General features: G+C 54.0%; 2 protein-coding genes across 2 annotated transcripts; both read right to left on the bottom strand.

Moving 5' to 3' along the window:
* Positions 1-390: 390 nt before the first annotated feature.
* HER10_EVM0002216 (autophagy protein Apg5) lies at positions 391-1,679 on the bottom strand (the record flags this gene model as incomplete). The annotated part of the gene is made up of 2 exons (XM_035471937.1): positions 391-951; positions 1,374-1,679. The coding sequence occupies 2 exons, from the start codon at positions 1,677-1,679 to the stop codon at positions 391-393; spliced, it is 867 nt and encodes a 288-aa protein (XP_035338065.1).
* A 6,991-nt stretch (positions 1,680-8,670) lies between these two features.
* HER10_EVM0008078 (uncharacterized protein) lies at positions 8,671-14,736 on the bottom strand. Its single transcript, XM_035483056.1, has 6 exons — positions 12,570-14,736; positions 12,391-12,509; positions 10,805-12,340; positions 10,651-10,752; positions 9,949-10,602; positions 8,671-9,897 (listed from the first exon to the last, which is right to left on the bottom strand). The coding sequence occupies exons 1-6, from the start codon at positions 13,311-13,313 to the stop codon at positions 9,411-9,413; spliced, it is 3,642 nt and encodes a 1,213-aa protein (XP_035338623.1). The 5' UTR covers positions 13,314-14,736; the 3' UTR covers positions 8,671-9,410.
* Positions 14,737-14,943: the final 207 nt, after the last annotated feature.

Genomic DNA, 14,943 nt, shown 5'->3' with positions numbered 1-14,943 from the left:
CTCGGTCTGTTCTATGCTGTATTTCTATCACAAACCTGATCTACGCGAATGCTTGTAGAATAGCTTTCCTGATTAACAATACTCTATTTAATGAAAATTGATGAGATCTCAGAACGGAGTGAGTGTTTCTCTACTAACAGCTCATATTCTCCAACGACTCGTATGCCAATCATCTTATTAAATCTAGGAAACACGAGTGTTCATCGCATAAGTATGCCGGGACCCAACCCTCACAACCTTTGGCGCGGAAAATGCTGCGTTCAAGTGCGAACTCCAATGAACTCCAATATCCCAGTCCAATACGTAAGACGCCCTCCATGCTACGTGCCGTCCACAGTACCCTTCACACAACCATCTCCTATCTCCTTACTCCCCTCCAACCCTTTCATCTCACAGCAACACGACAGCTAGACAAAGCCAACCATCCGGATACGCCGCCTCGCGCATCAGATCCTCCAACGGCGCCGAAAACGGCACGGGCGAGCCGTGCAGCACGACGTTGGCGAGGACGGGGTCCCGGCTGGAGGGGAACAAGCTGGGCAGGTGGGTCTGCAGCGCGCGGCCTAGGGTCTGGCGGGTGCGGGTTCCGGGGATGACGGGGGGAACGAGGGTTTGGAGGACTTTGAAGGCGCCTGCTCCGGGGGTGTCTCCTGCTTGTGCTGGTGCTGGTGCTGGTGATGCTGCTGGAGGTACCTGTTGTGAGGTTTGCTGCTGTGAGGTTGGTGGTGGCGATGTGGTGACGGTGTTGCTGCCGGTCCCGGGCGGGGGCGAGGACGGGATGTAGACGCGCAGGGGCACGTTGCGGAGGGGGGTGGGCGCGTTGAGGAGGAGGGCGTTTATTTTCGCAAAGGAGGCGTAGTCGTTGTCTTGGACTGCGTTCCAGAGGGACGAGGTGTCTGCTTTGGAGAGAGACATTATGCGTTTTGCGTTGCCGTAGCGGACGAAGTCTGCCTGTTTTTGGGGGTAAATTAGGATTGGGATGGATTAGATGCATTGAGTCAGGTCAGGGAATGGGGATTCGGGGCAAAGGTCTCGAGCGTTCTTTGTTCGAGGCGGGTGTGTGTTCCAGTGTGAGGTGATGACGGAGGAGAATGTGGAAAGTGGAAAGATGGAGGGGCAGGTGATGATGTGTCTTTCTTGTGGCGTTGTGTAAAAGCAAGAAAACAGCTTTGGATGAGAGACATATGTTTAGATGGCGTGGAATGGGGCATGTCGCTTGAAAAGATGGGTAAATCTTCTTCTCGATGCAAAGGATGAGACAAGGGAGCGATAGTGAAGACATGACGGGAAGGGGGCGGGGGGTTTGAGAAACAGAGACAATGAAAGAGGTTGGAGAAAGAGACAAGACATGTCTCTTTCGTAACTCTGCTCACCTCTTTGACGCAGTTGAGAAAGGTGTCGCCGATATCCCAGCTATCGCCATCGCTGACAGTGAGGCGCCACGGTAACGTCGGCTGGTAGAGGTCGACGAGGAGGCCGAGGGGCAGGTTGCGGAGGAGGAGGTCCTCGTGATGGAAGGCGGAGACGGGGTGGCGGAAGAAGGCGGAGCAGCGGGGGACGAGGAGGGCTAGGTAGGAGAAGCGCGGGAGGGAGGTGACGAGCGGGGTGTTTGGGGCGGAGGGATGGATTATGTGCAGGGGGATCTGGGCGGACCAGAGGGTTTGGGGGATGGAGGACATTGTTGTAGAAAGAGGAGATTTATGATGAGGTTGAGGTTCGGATGAAGGGTCCAGGCGTCTCGGTGGTGTAGAGACGAGAGGCGGATGAGGGACGGGTCAAGGAGTCATCGTAGGTGGTGGTGGTGTTTGAAGCTGGATCGGGTCTTCTATACGGCCGGTAACCAGTTTGCGGGTATGCGGCAACGTATTCGCAAGCCGGAGGAAGCACGACGGGGGCACGGCGCGGAGGCTCGAGGGAGTGACGTTACAGATTGTCCGGCGTTGAACAAGTGACGGTCGGGACGGAGGCGGAGGTGGGGCACCTTGTCCGCCAGGAAGGCACGAGAGCCCGGCCGAAACAAAGCCCCGCCATCCGATGATTACCTAAGCTGAGGAGTACCAAGGTACGAACAGCAGCAGCACCGCATTGCCTCTTTAAGTTACCCGGGGCATCCCTGGAGCTTTGGCAAGCTCACCCTGCACACCTCCAGCTCCCAGCTCGCACACCATCGGCATTCTTTCGTCCTTCCTTGGCTTACTGTGTTGTGTAACCCTTAGCTTAGGCCCCAGACTCCCAGTACGGCGTACGGATAGCAGGACGTGGTCGGGGGATTTTCTCTGCCTGACAGCGGCTCCTTCCACGTCCACAGGGAACGTCCCTCCTTGGAGTCCATGCCCTCCGGGCGGCACTAGGGGACGCTAGGGCGCTGAGCTGAGAAGATCCTACTGCAACTGCAACTGCACCTTACCTCACTTCTTTCATTCGGATGTGGTTTCAACCTCAACAACTAACGCGCATTTCTGTTGGTCATGCTTTTCCAGCATCAGGACCGATACATATTCATCCATGGTTGACTTGAGGCAACTAAGACTCCCTGGTGGACGGAGCTATCACGGCGAGATGTTGACCACCCCCAGGCGATGAGGACCATGAAGCCCGCGGCAAAACTCTTGAAGCATGTCCGGCGAGGCGAGCCAGACATCACATCGCACATCAGGCATAACCATCTCGCTCTGATAGCGCGCACTTCGCACTCCGTACACTCCGTGCACGCCGTCCGCCTGCGAGCGTCGAATCGCCTCGAAGAATCCGTCTTTGAGCCTTGTTGCCTGCGGATCTTTCCATGAGAACGGATACGGGACAGAGGTCCAGCCTTCCAAGATTACTGTACGATCCAGCCATGATTCGTCGCCCGCCTCACGCGCGTGCGGCGCGTCAAAAGGAGTCGGCATGCAAAAAAATCCTGGAAAATCACTTCAGCGGCACGTCGAGGTCGGTCGAGACTCGATGGTTGCACATGACCCGGCCGATCATCCTCGCTTCGCGTCGACCGCCGAATCGTCGTCGCTTACGGAGTACATGCGTCTCGTCTTTTTCGTATGGATACCTACACCCATCGCTATTTTCAATACGCTGCTTGGCCAATTTTGCCCGCCTTGTCCAATGTCTGCCGTCTTACGGATACTGCTGTCCCGTATCCACTGGTTCCCAAACCGGCTACCAACGAGCAGGGACAGAGGACCTATCCAACAACCAAGGCCATCTCTCGGGGAGCTGTCTTCTGTTTTTTCTGCTCACTGAGTCGTCAATAATTTGAATCGCCGACCACAATTCGCACTACTCTTCGTCCACTACCACGCTATGGGATATAGACTGTCACTCCTCGCACACCCCTTGGCCTTCACTCGTCTTCGACCCGGCGGCCGATGCTACGCGGCAGGCAACACGCCGCACACGCAGGCAGGATACAAGACGCAGGTAAAAGGAAAAAGCAAAAATACACCGCGTGCCACGCTGTAGCTCCGAGACAAGAGGTTTGGTTACACGAGAATGAAGCAAAGGTCCCCACCTTCTGTGTGTCTCTCTCTCCTATGATGTTCAGGCATCTCTCAGACTCTCACTCTCTTTGGCTCTGAAGCTATCTGAGCTCTCCCCATCTGGGGGTGTTATCCACCAACCAGGAGCTTACACAACTCGCACACCCCTCCCTCGTTGAGCTTTTCTGCCAACAAGCTCCAGCCTCCGCCGCCATCTCATACAACTTCTTCCCAAGACATTCCTTTTCCGTTATTTGCTTTTTTTCTTCTTTCCTTTGCAAAAGCTCGTTATTTTCCCCAATCTTGGGGGCAGGTCTTGGTCGCATTCGGGACCGTGTCGGTGGCCACAGCACGTTATGGACAATATTTCCCCGGAATAAATCTCACCAACCCAGTCAGACCGTTAGACCACGAGGTTGGGTGATCACTGATGCGTTCACATGGCGTGGGGCAGGGAGGGGACCAATAATCCTTTGGAGATCAAAATGCCAGGGTCTTTGGCCAAAACACATCCGCGTCCATAAGAAGTTGCGACTGCAGTATCTCACATGAGCGACTCAATCTATCCGTACATCTCACCATATCTCTCACCATCTCCATATCCCAGGGCAGTCAAAACGCCGCGGATTCAGATGGAGGGGGGTGGTGACGAGTCAATACCCCCAAGACCAAACTAGAGCGAAACCCTTTTTTTTTTCTTGCTAACCGCGTGCTTTCAGGCTTTCTCATCTCAACTTCACCATCACCAGGAGGGGATTCCATAATGGCGCTTTAATGCCGTCCTAGCGCAGTTCACTAATCGGCAATCGAGGCGAGCTATCAGATTTCCAGAGAATACTGCGCAGTAGCACCAGCAAACACATCCCTGTCAGTGTCGCGCCGCTGGCTAGGCACCTCTATTACACGCTTCACAAGTTCTCACACACACACTTCAACAAGTCTCTTGGAATGCTATCCAAGGTTTTACAGGAGTCAAAATCGAAAGCGAGTCTAGCACCTCCTTTTACACTACCTTAGTAACGTAACTTTGGGTAACTCTGTCTGGGTTCTGTTTCTTTGCTTTTTCTTCTTCTTCCCGTACGGGTCGCATACTGGCCATGGATTACCTATATCTGGCATGTTCTGCTCTTCCCGCCCCCATTTCCAGACTTTCTATGCGTTACTTTGTAGAGTCTACATAATACTTGGTCGACGCCCCCCTCAAAGCTCCCCCTCTCCTTTCGTCACTTCTCATTCCTGATAGAATCACTCAAACGAGATGGCTGCGCAGCACGGCACAGCAGCAGCACATGCGCTGCGACCTTCTTTCATGTCCTTGCATCACCTCACCCTCTCTCTGCCGCTGACGCCGCCCTGCTCTTTGCTCGCTCTCGATCAGTCTCTCAGTCCGTGCCGTCCCAAAGTACCTTTGAGGTCGAGTGACTTGTGAGTGACAACGTCAGCCAGGACAACGAAAGAGCTTCTCCGCAGAGCCCAATCATCAGTTTTAGTCTCCAAAAAATCTCGAGGCTCTCACCACCTTTCTCACTCGAGCCCGCAAAAGCTACCCTTGTCGTCAACCTCTCTGCCTTGCTCACACGCCCCCCCTTTCCCAGGTTGTATTCCCTATGCTTGTTCCCGTCACTTTCCCATCACATTTTTGCCGTTTTCCCCATATCCTACGATGACCGCAGAAGGCCGGGAATCTCAAAATCGCCCAAAAATCGCAACGCAACCACCCCAAATCCAATCTTAGCACCTCCAACTCCAAATCTCCAAGTAATACTGATTGACCCAGGTGCCCAAGCCAAAGACCACCAAAAATCACATTTCATAACCCCCCTAAACCCGGCACAACCTCCCAAACAGAGTATGGTCTTCCCGTTGCCTTACCGCCTCATCCCGTGCCCGCAGCCCTCCCCTCCCCGTACCTTTGGTTCTGGTTCTGATTCTGGTTCTGGACTGCCCTCGTCCTAGACCCCTTAGCGCGCCTTGTGTGCGTTCAAAGACGGCCATCACGGCCATCGCGACCACCACCCCCTTCCCACGCCCCGCGTCCCGCCTGCGTGTCAAACCGCCCGCGCCGCCGCCGCCAGCCTCGCCTTGTCCAGCCTTCCTCCCCCGTCAGCCACATACCCTACGTCCCCCATCGCCGTGTCCGTCCATCCCGTCCGACCGTGCAGAAGAAAGGGCGCACCTTTTCTTCGGGTAACCCAAGTGAAGGTGCAAGGACCCTCTCCCCCCTCCCCGTCACTTACTACCGAGTACTATTGCCAACAACCGCACTTATCATATCAAACCTGGGATGTGCTCTTACTACCGCTACCGCACCCATGCCCCCGGGAGAAAGGGGAGAAGGGGGAGCCACACGGCTCGAGAGAACTGATCCCATGGCACTGGGTCCCGGTCCGTCAGTCCCGCGGCGTCCGTCCCCCCTACGGGTAGCAGGCACCAGGCCTTGATCCCTTATTTCAGGTTTCTTGTGTCGAAACGTTGATCTGGCACTTTGAGCTGTAGAACGCGACGACGACGCCGCCGCCACGCAGCTGATGACAGGAACTCGGTGACACCCAGCAGACCGCCACAAACGCATCTCCCCTTCCCCCCATCCACCGGCTCCCTGGATCTGTTGGGGCGGCTTTGGAGTGTTCTAGGTCGTTGATCGTGTAAAAAGTGCGGGAGAGGGGGGGAATGCTACGCCAGCCAGGCCCGATCACACCTCTCCCTCTCTCTCCTCAACCCAAACCCAGGCCCAGCATATGGTGCCTCGGGAATTGCTGAATGCGCTTTGCCCTTTGTAACTTACCTTTTACCCAAGGGCATAAGGTGCTAAAGAGTAGTAGAATGTAGTTCCGCAAGCCGTGTGCGCGTCTCCCCTGCTCTGCCGTTCCAGGTTTCTACTACCACTACCTACCTCGTTGGGAATATTTTGCCGTCGTTTTTTTTTTTTTAAAAACCTAGTTGAAATACAATGTAGAATTTAAAAAGGGGGTCAGTAGCTGTCAAAAGTGTCAAAGTACCAAACCGTCCGTCCGTTTGGCAGGGAAACCCGAAAAACGTAGTGTGTGAAAGAGACACAAAAAAGTGATTGATGACTGATGCAATCCCGATTCCCAACCCGCCAAGTCCCGCTCCCAAAATCGATCACATTTTCGTTCGAATTTGCTCTCACACCGGTTTTACGGATACCTATGTGTGATGGGTTACAACTTACACCAGAAGGGGACAAAGCGCAAAGCGCAAGGGGGGTTTGTTCAAGACTTTGTAATGTTATAGGTGATAGAAGTTATGAACCCCCAATTAGCCCAGGTACGGGAGGGAATTTCCTTACTTGGACGGACGGACGGACGGACGGTATTTACGAACTTTGCGGTCGCGGTGACAGAAGCATAAGTCTTAGTGAGGTCAGACGGCGCGGTGAGGTAAGGTAGGTAGGTAGTAAGGTGAAGTAGTTTGATGCAGACGTCTCTTTTTCGTGGTCCCTGTCCAGCCAGTCCCGTTGTGTGCGAGCGCGTGCGCGTGTGTGTTGCACCTGGGCTGCCTTTCGGGCGTAAAATCTTCGGCCGCAATGCAAAGCGGGCACGATATACGGCATACGGCATACATCGTACCAAAAAAAAAAAAAAAAAAAAAAACCATTTCCATCAGCGATCAGGATACCCGAGACCGGGGAGGCGGGGGGTGCCCTAGGGACCTGACCTGCCTATTGTTGGTTCACCCTACATTTACGGAGTACGGCCTGTCATTGTTCCCACATCTTTGCCCTGAAACAGGTGAGGCGAAAGCAAAAACTGACGTATCTGTAATTCTCCTCGTTCAGAGAGGTAACGGATATGTGATTAATTGATTGTACAAAGTACATGTATCCTTCAATTAGCTGAGTGTGGTGTGACGGGGGGACGTTACTTGTCACGTCGGTCTTTCTACAAGGTTACTACTACTATTACTACTATCCGGAGTACCGCACCCGCGGATTGCGTGGGTGCTGCAGTGGGGTTTTGGACCGTGTCGATATATGAAGAGGGTGCAGACCTCGCCATCGCTCAGTTCTCATGATTTTTGATTCTTCCTTCTTGGAAAGTCGCGAACGGACGTGACGGACGGACATTGCAAACAAACCCGGCCTTCCTTCTCCCCCACGGATCAATGTTCCTTGGGAGTTTGGAGGTGACTGGTGAACGGCTACCGGTACTCTGTTTCTCCAAGCTACCTAACTCAGGGCGAGTCGAACCGCTGTTCTATTTGGATCGATCTGTAGATACTCCGCCACAGGAGCGGGTACATAGCCATATCAAATCTTCCATCACCATATTCACCACATCAAGAGCAAGGAAACCCAAAGCCAGGGCAATAGTTTTCATAATAGTACTAATATACTAAGGAACAAAAACATAATTCAAAAAGAGAAAGAAGAAGCACTCCCAACCACGCCTCTTTCTCTCTTTCTCTCTCTCTCTCTCAATCTCCTCGTTTGGTATCTCCTCCACCGAGAAAAAATAATAATAATCTCACCCTAGAAATAGAACAAGCCATCAATTCACAACTTTCCTTCCAGCCCTCAAACCTTTCCAGATGGAAACCACCAACTTCCAGACCCCCCGCCGTAACAACCAGAACCGAAAAAGCAGAACCAACATTTGGGTGAATCCAGTTCTCCGAGAATGAGGGGGATGGGGAAACAAAAGATAACGACAACGACAACGACCACGACAACAACACTTCGTCAGACGATGATAAAGTAAAAAAGTTCCCCATAGAAATAGGATATATATAGAAAAAAGGTTTTTTGCAAATGCTGCCCAAAAAAACGTACCAAAAAAAATACGCAACCGCAAACGCAATGCTTTGTTTGGAGGGAGGTCTGTTGTTTCAACAACCAACCAGAAGCAGAGAGAGAAAAAAAGGACAAGAAAATGAAAAATAAACAACAAGAGGGCGCGAACCAAAGAACTCGGCTTTGAGTCTTGTCTTTTATATGCAAAATCCTTTCCTCCGCCTGCCTGCTCGACCCCCCCAATCCATCCTCCTCCTTTCCTCCCCCCCGCCCCCTCCCTTTTGTCCACCGAACCAATTTCAAAACGACCCTGCGGAGGTCCAGCGCCGTCTGATAACGACAGAGAGTGGTAGTAGAAAAAAATAGAGCACTTGTCCAAATCCCATCTTGTCCTCTCCCGTTGCCCCCACACCCCTCCTTCTCTTCTGCTTGGCCCCATCACCCCCTTTGACCGCCGACCTACCACTCCAGAATGCTGTCCCTCCGGATCCATCCCCTTTCCTTCCTCCCTTATCCGTTGGCTTCATCGTCCAGGTTCGAGCGTGAGTATATATATATTGCGGCGCTGACACGTCGGCCGTGATTGATGAAAGATTTTCGGTCCAGTAGAGAGCACACTCTCGCCAATGCGTATACGGAGGCAATATAAGCTGTCACACAACTAAGGGAGATCCGGTCAAAATACCGTGAAAGGTGATGAAATTCGAGGATTGTTTTTTTTTGTACTGCGTAATCGTATAGCGGGTTCCTTTATAACAAAAAATGTTTTTTTCCGGTTTCCGGGGGGTTTCCAGGGGTCAAGGTGATCTCCAAGTAGGTACGTGAAATGAAGTTTGAAAAATGAATTTCGAATTCGCAAAACGCCGGTTCATGGATGTTTGTTGTTTGGGGTATGAAGAATTTCATGACCAAGAGCGGAGGGCGGGAAGCGTCTGTCCCGTCTCCCTTTTCCTCTGGCCCGCGCATACACATTGGCATTTCGTTCCGCCCAAGATTTTGATTCCTCCCAATTAATTTGTTGCCTTTTGTAAAAGCTTTCCATAATACCAAAATATTTCCATCCCGGTCCCCGGTGTTTCTGTCGTCATTTGAAAATCGCGAGCGCGCGCAGAGGAGTCTTCTTCGTGTACTGTTTCTCCGCCTTGGTAGAGGTCGCTGCGTGTGGGGAGGGTTACCGTTCTTTACATCTGCATAGGGTGTCCAGGGTGTCCGGGGTGTCCAGGATGCCCGTGGTAGCCGTGTCCGTGGTTCTGCGGGTGACCGTGAACGGATCCGTTGCTCAACGAGCGGTGTCCCTGGTTTGGAGAGTTGTTCGCGCTGCGGTGGTGAGGTTCGATGAAGGATGCCATAGACATGGGGCCCGGATGGTGGTGGTGATGGGCCGGTGGTGCGGACGAGGGTGGTGGAGGCGGGGGGATCGTCGGCCCCGTGTGGCTGTTGGTGCTGCCGAAGCTGCTGGAGCCAACCCTCGGGTTTTCGGTGAAGAGCTCCTTCTCGATGTGTTGAAGGATATGCATATCAATCGTTAGCGAGCTAGATGACTGGGCATGCATCTCGAGCATGCTAATGGTGCGTCGGAACAGCATCTTCAGTTCTTCAGCTGACACGAGATGGTGCAAGTACGGGTCCTTGAAGGCTGCTGCCAAGATCAAGAGGTTACCCCATTGCCTGTGGTCGTTAGTATTGTCCCAGAATACCACAGAGAAGGTCACAACTTACGCATGGGCTGTGCCAAAGATGTTGGTGACGAGAAGACGCTTGCTGTCGACACCGTGGAAGGCCCTAGTACTCTGAATGAGAGCCTTAATACCTCTTTCCGCGTATGCCTTGACTTCTGGGTCGAGCTCATCGTGCCGACGGATTCCGTGAGAGCCTTGCCCCACGAAAGCGGTCGCGTCGTGTTGGGTGAAGACGCCAATGTGTCCCACAGTCTCCTTGTTGAGCATGCCTGAGCCATCGGAGCGTTGCTTCAGCCTGTCCGAAACCTCCAATACGAATCTGACAAAGGGCCGGTAGATGATGACTCGAGCGCCCCAGTACTTGGCACGCAACCGCGCATCGATGAGCTCCTTTGCTGGTTCATCGTCCTCGTTGAAGTGGAAGTCCTTTGACACCCACTGCATGCTTCTCAGCTGCTCCTCCAAGTTCTGCACTTTAGCCATCTTCTCGTTGATCGAAACGTGAATGTCCTGGGGATCGTAGAGCAAGTTGTGAATGGTGTTTAGCGTCTTTCGCAGGTACAACTGTCCGATATAAGAGTCTCGCACTCTGACAGATGTCTCGTTCTCTATGAGCTTCATATTAGGCCACGGCATAATGTGCTCGTAGTCGAGACATCTGGATCGCGGTAGTTCAAGTTCCGCAATGATATCGCTTGAAAATCGTTAGCATTGACTAGCAATCTAGTGTCGTGGGACCTACTTTTCGAGCTGCAGGCAGCTCCAGTATGCGAGGAGGACCATGTTGTCGCGCTTCTTCTCAACGGGATTCACGAGACTCATCTTGGAGAAGCGGTCCATGTCACTGCTTGGGTATTAGTTTCCATCAATCTGATATCCGTGTTCGGTCAACTTACCGGCGCATGATCATGTTCAACGCTCGTGCGGCATTAAAGAACATGGCGTCACTCTCCAATACTCTGCCTAGTTGGCCATGGTACAGACCAGCAAAGATAAAAGTCTGCGCGTGCTTCATCGTCCAGCCAGCCATGTGGTTGCCCATAATGTCAGAGGCATAGGCGAAATATTCCAAACCAGGAATAATGTCGTAGTTGCGCTTCATTGTGTTGGCCTTCATGCTGCCGGCGCCGCTGCCCTGCAGTGAGGGCCGTCTGCTGGGAAGACTATTGGCCTGCTCCTTTGGCGAAGGCAACCCGGAGGAATGCGAATGCGAGGAATATGACGGAGGCGAAGCCTGCGCACCGGGGGAAGATGGATAACCGTTCCTGTTCATGGGAGAGTTCTGGCTGTGTTCTACCATGTCCCGGGGGAGGTCCGGAATCTTGGACTGGTGCAGGCAGATCTTGCCCAAGGCGAGAATGACCAACACAAGGGCATTTTCAATGGTCCTATGCGGCCTGCCCGGCTTCTTAGGGAGCTGTATCGTCTCTTCCTGCTGCTGATCTACTGCTGGCGAAGACCGCTTCCGCTTGTTTGACATTTCTGGGTAGCTGCTCGTCGGCGCAACGAACTTGGCGACGCCAGGTGCAGTCGGTTTGGGCTTCTTCTCGGTTTGCGCAATGTTGTCCAAGAAGCGTTTGACGAGTACTCTCAGGTCGCCGGGGAGAATGATGGGGTGCAAGGTGAGGACATGGGTCTCGAAGCTGGTGATGTATGCCTTGACCTTTTCTTCGGAAAAGTCAGGGGCGCCATCGGGTGTAAGCGTTCCGCTGATGTATCCCATGCTCGTTGGCGGGCTCAATCCTCCGACTTGGCCCCAAGCCTCACCAGGAGAGGGCGAGTTTCCAGTCTCGGAGAAGTTGTCCTCCATGACGTCCATTGTGCCGAAGGCCTCCGAAGCCGCAATGCTTGTAACGCCGCGGGTGGAGTCTTGTCCGCTTCCTTCTCCACGCCCGTACAGTCGCAGAACACCGCGCTTCTCCTCCTGGGCGATGGGATACTCTTGCGGGTACTTGACATTCTCCCTCTCCAAAATTCCCTGGGTCATCTCCTTGACGCCCGGCCAGAATAAAATGGTGTCGGCTCTGGTTGTGTGGTTTACCGGGATCGAAGGGGGACCCGGCGCTACAGGTGGTCCGGGAGGGTTGTCGGGCGCGTCGTCGTTGTCCATATCTGTATCGTGAATCTGGTGGGCCAGATCCGTCTCGCCAACAGCCATGGGCTGCGGCTCGTGCATCTCTTCGTCGGGTTGAGGGTACGTTTCCACAGGCGGCGCGGCAACTGGCGACGGTGACTTAACAAGCGACTTGTCGGGAGAATCATCTGAAAGCGGCGGTGCTTCGGCTTCCATCTTGATGTTGTGCATGTTCAGCCTCTGCTCCATGTTTTGCATCCACCTTTGCTGGGCGGCAATCTGCGCCTCGAATTTGGCCTCCATCGCGCTCTTCATCTCAGAAATCGCCTCCAAAATGTCGGTTTGGCCCTTGTCAATCCTGTTTTCCAATATCAGCAAGAAACATTATTTGAGGGAGGGGAGGCAAACTCGACTGACGCCTTTGGAATAGGATCGCGATATTTACACTCGACACCCTTTTCTCTGCAACTTTTGCAAGGCTTAGTTTCGTCACATTTCGCCTTTAGCTGCCGACAGCTGTCACAAGCCTACAAAACACATGGTCAGCGCAAACTCATATAGATGGGGGACGACTCGCGCAATCGCACCTGAGAGGCTCTTGTTGCCTTGCGCTTGGCGGTGGAAGAGAATTGTGCGTATATCGACTCGGGAGGGGGTTGCGGTTGGTACTGCGGTTGCTGTTCATAATGCTGCGGTGGTGGAGGCGGTTGAGCCATAGGAGGAGGAGGGAAGCTGCTTCGGTAGCCCCCCGGCGTGGGGGGCATCTGCTGTGGCCCGTTATCGTAGCTCATGTGTCGTCGAGAGTCGTCTGGGTACGGTTGGTGGGAGGGGTGCGGCGGCGCAGAGTGCGGCGGAGGAGGGAGGCCGTCCTGTGGCCCGCCTCCTGTCGAGTGAGGCCTTCTTGGGTGAGAGAGGTTCTCGTCGTGCGGCTCCCTCTTCACGCCGCCAGGGTCTCGGTTTGGGAACGGTGGGTAAGGCGGGTGCGCAGGTGAGGGCGGGTGTCGATAGTGGTCCTGCATGGGCGTGTAAGGAGACTCTGGCTCATGGTGTCGTCGGTCGTCGGGATGATGTTGCGGCGCCGGGTGAGGAGCGTGGTGAGGCTCGACGGAGCGAGGAGGGTACGGAGGCGGCTGCTGCTGGTGGTTATATGGCGCAGGCGGCGGCGCGTGTTGCTGGTGAGGAGGAAGAGGATGTTGTTGGTGCGGCGTCGACGGGTGCGAGGGCGGCGGGTGGAGTGGTGGTAGATGGTGTTGCGGTCCGCCAGTTGGTGACCACGAGTTGGTGCTCGAGAGACGGGGGCGTTTGTTGTCAGGCTGCCCCGGAGGATCCATGCTTGATATATATGTACATACGTACAAATGCTTATGAAAAAACAAGAGACGAAGCGAAAATAGGGTCAGGCCAGATCCGAGGAGGAGAAGGTGGCGGCCATGGAAAAGCTATGGGCAACGAGGAAGAAGAGCCAGACGTCCAGTTCCGGTCCGGTCCAGTCCAGTAGTCTCTCTCTCAAAGCTGGGCCAGCGCAACGCAACGCAACGCGACGCAGAGACGGGAGCAGCAGTAGACGGGGACGAGGATAGGAGGGAGCGAGAAGGACAAGCGAGCAACCAAGCGACCAAGCAATCAATCAAGCAGGAAGCCTGTGTGAGTTGAGGGAAGCCGGGACGGGGAACGGAGATCAGGTTGGGTTCTGGGTCTGGGGCAGCAACAATTGGAGGCTCTCAGTGTTTGGATGAAAGCATGGGGCCGTGGTGGTTCCTCTTCCTGATGGCGGCGTGTCTGTACAGACGTTGTATGTACGGTACAGAGTGGTGGTCCACGGTATACCGGTACGGAGAAGTGCAACGTAAGTGTACGAAGTACGCACAAGAAGGGTAGGTCGGTGTGAAAGTCGGAGAGGTACGGATAGTACCAAGTAGAGGAGGGTGAGGGTGAGGAGTAGTGTGGTTAGGTAGGAGGAGGAGGAGGAGGAAGAGGTACTTGGCAACCCAATGTCGGGGATCTAAGTCGTTGGGAGTCGAGGTATCCGTATCCGTAGACTTGGGGATGTATCTGTAGAACCTATCTTGGGTGTCAAGGACCAAGGACCAAGGAAGGTATCCGTAGTAGTAAGGTAGGGTAGGGGACTAGGAGTCTGCTGGGAGTGGAAGGGCGGAAGAGGAGGCGCGGCGGCGGCGGCGCGCGGCGAGGGACGGGAAGCTCGATTCGAGTCGGCTCGAGAAGTCTTCTTACTCGACTTTGGGAACCCGATGTGGTGAGCGGTTTGAAGTGTTCCCGGCTGTGTGGTTCTTGAAACTTGGGAAATGGGATTTTCCCACTCTGCGAATGCGCCCGGATGCCCAAAGGGTCGGCTTGGAACTCGAAGGGGGCGGGGATCAGCGCGTTGGGCAGAGATGGAGCTTCCGCTATTTTTGCTCTCTCCTCTTTCTTCGGGTTGCGCTGCCTTGGAGGTTTGACGGGGGTGACGGTGTGAGCGAGGTGGGGAGGAGGGGATCTCTCTCTCTCTCTCTTTTTCTCTCCGACTGTTGACTTGCGCGTAGAGGAGGGAAGAAAAAGAAGGTCGAGAAAAACGTCAAATTCTCAAGCGGCGGCGAGACGGATGGATGATGATGTCCCGGTCGCCATATACCTTGCTCCCGCGCAGAGAGTAGACGAGCGCCACGGCTACAAGGTACACGCACGAAGTGGAGGTGTCGGCACGAGGTACTCGGTACGCTTGCTCGACGGAGTAGGTATCCTTTACTCTAATGTACGATGGCGGGTTGGGTGTGTAGACTCGGATGTAGGGTGCGAGAGAAAAAGTTGGAGGCAAAGGCAGAAAACGGGCACCACCCGTTCCAAGGCGGTCTGCTTTTGGTGGCCTGGTCTGACTCTTGTTGACTATCCGTACTCCGTATGGAAGTACCTATCCTTCTCTTCGGTCCTCTACGCAGTAATACGTATACTTCTTGGAGCTCTGGA

Source organism: Colletotrichum scovillei (genome assembly GCF_011075155.1).
Source record: "Colletotrichum scovillei strain TJNH1 chromosome Unknown Contig00001, whole genome shotgun sequence".
Taxonomy (NCBI): domain Eukaryota; kingdom Fungi; phylum Ascomycota; class Sordariomycetes; order Glomerellales; family Glomerellaceae; genus Colletotrichum; species Colletotrichum scovillei.
This window is presented reverse-complemented; position numbering and strand designations above follow the sequence as displayed.

Coding starts and splice junctions, on each gene's coding strand:
- HER10_EVM0008078 (XM_035483056.1), bottom strand. CDS start 13,313: ATGGATCCTCCGGGGCAGCCTGACAACAAACGCCCCCGTCTCTCGAGC. Junction 12,510..12,569: donor AGGCAACAAGAGCCTCTCAG/GTGCGATTGCGC, acceptor TGTGTTTTGTAG/GCTTGTGACAGCTGTCGGCA. Junction 12,341..12,390: donor ATTCCAAAGGCGTCAGTCGA/GTTTGCCTCCCC, acceptor ATTGGAAAACAG/GATTGACAAGGGCCAAACCG.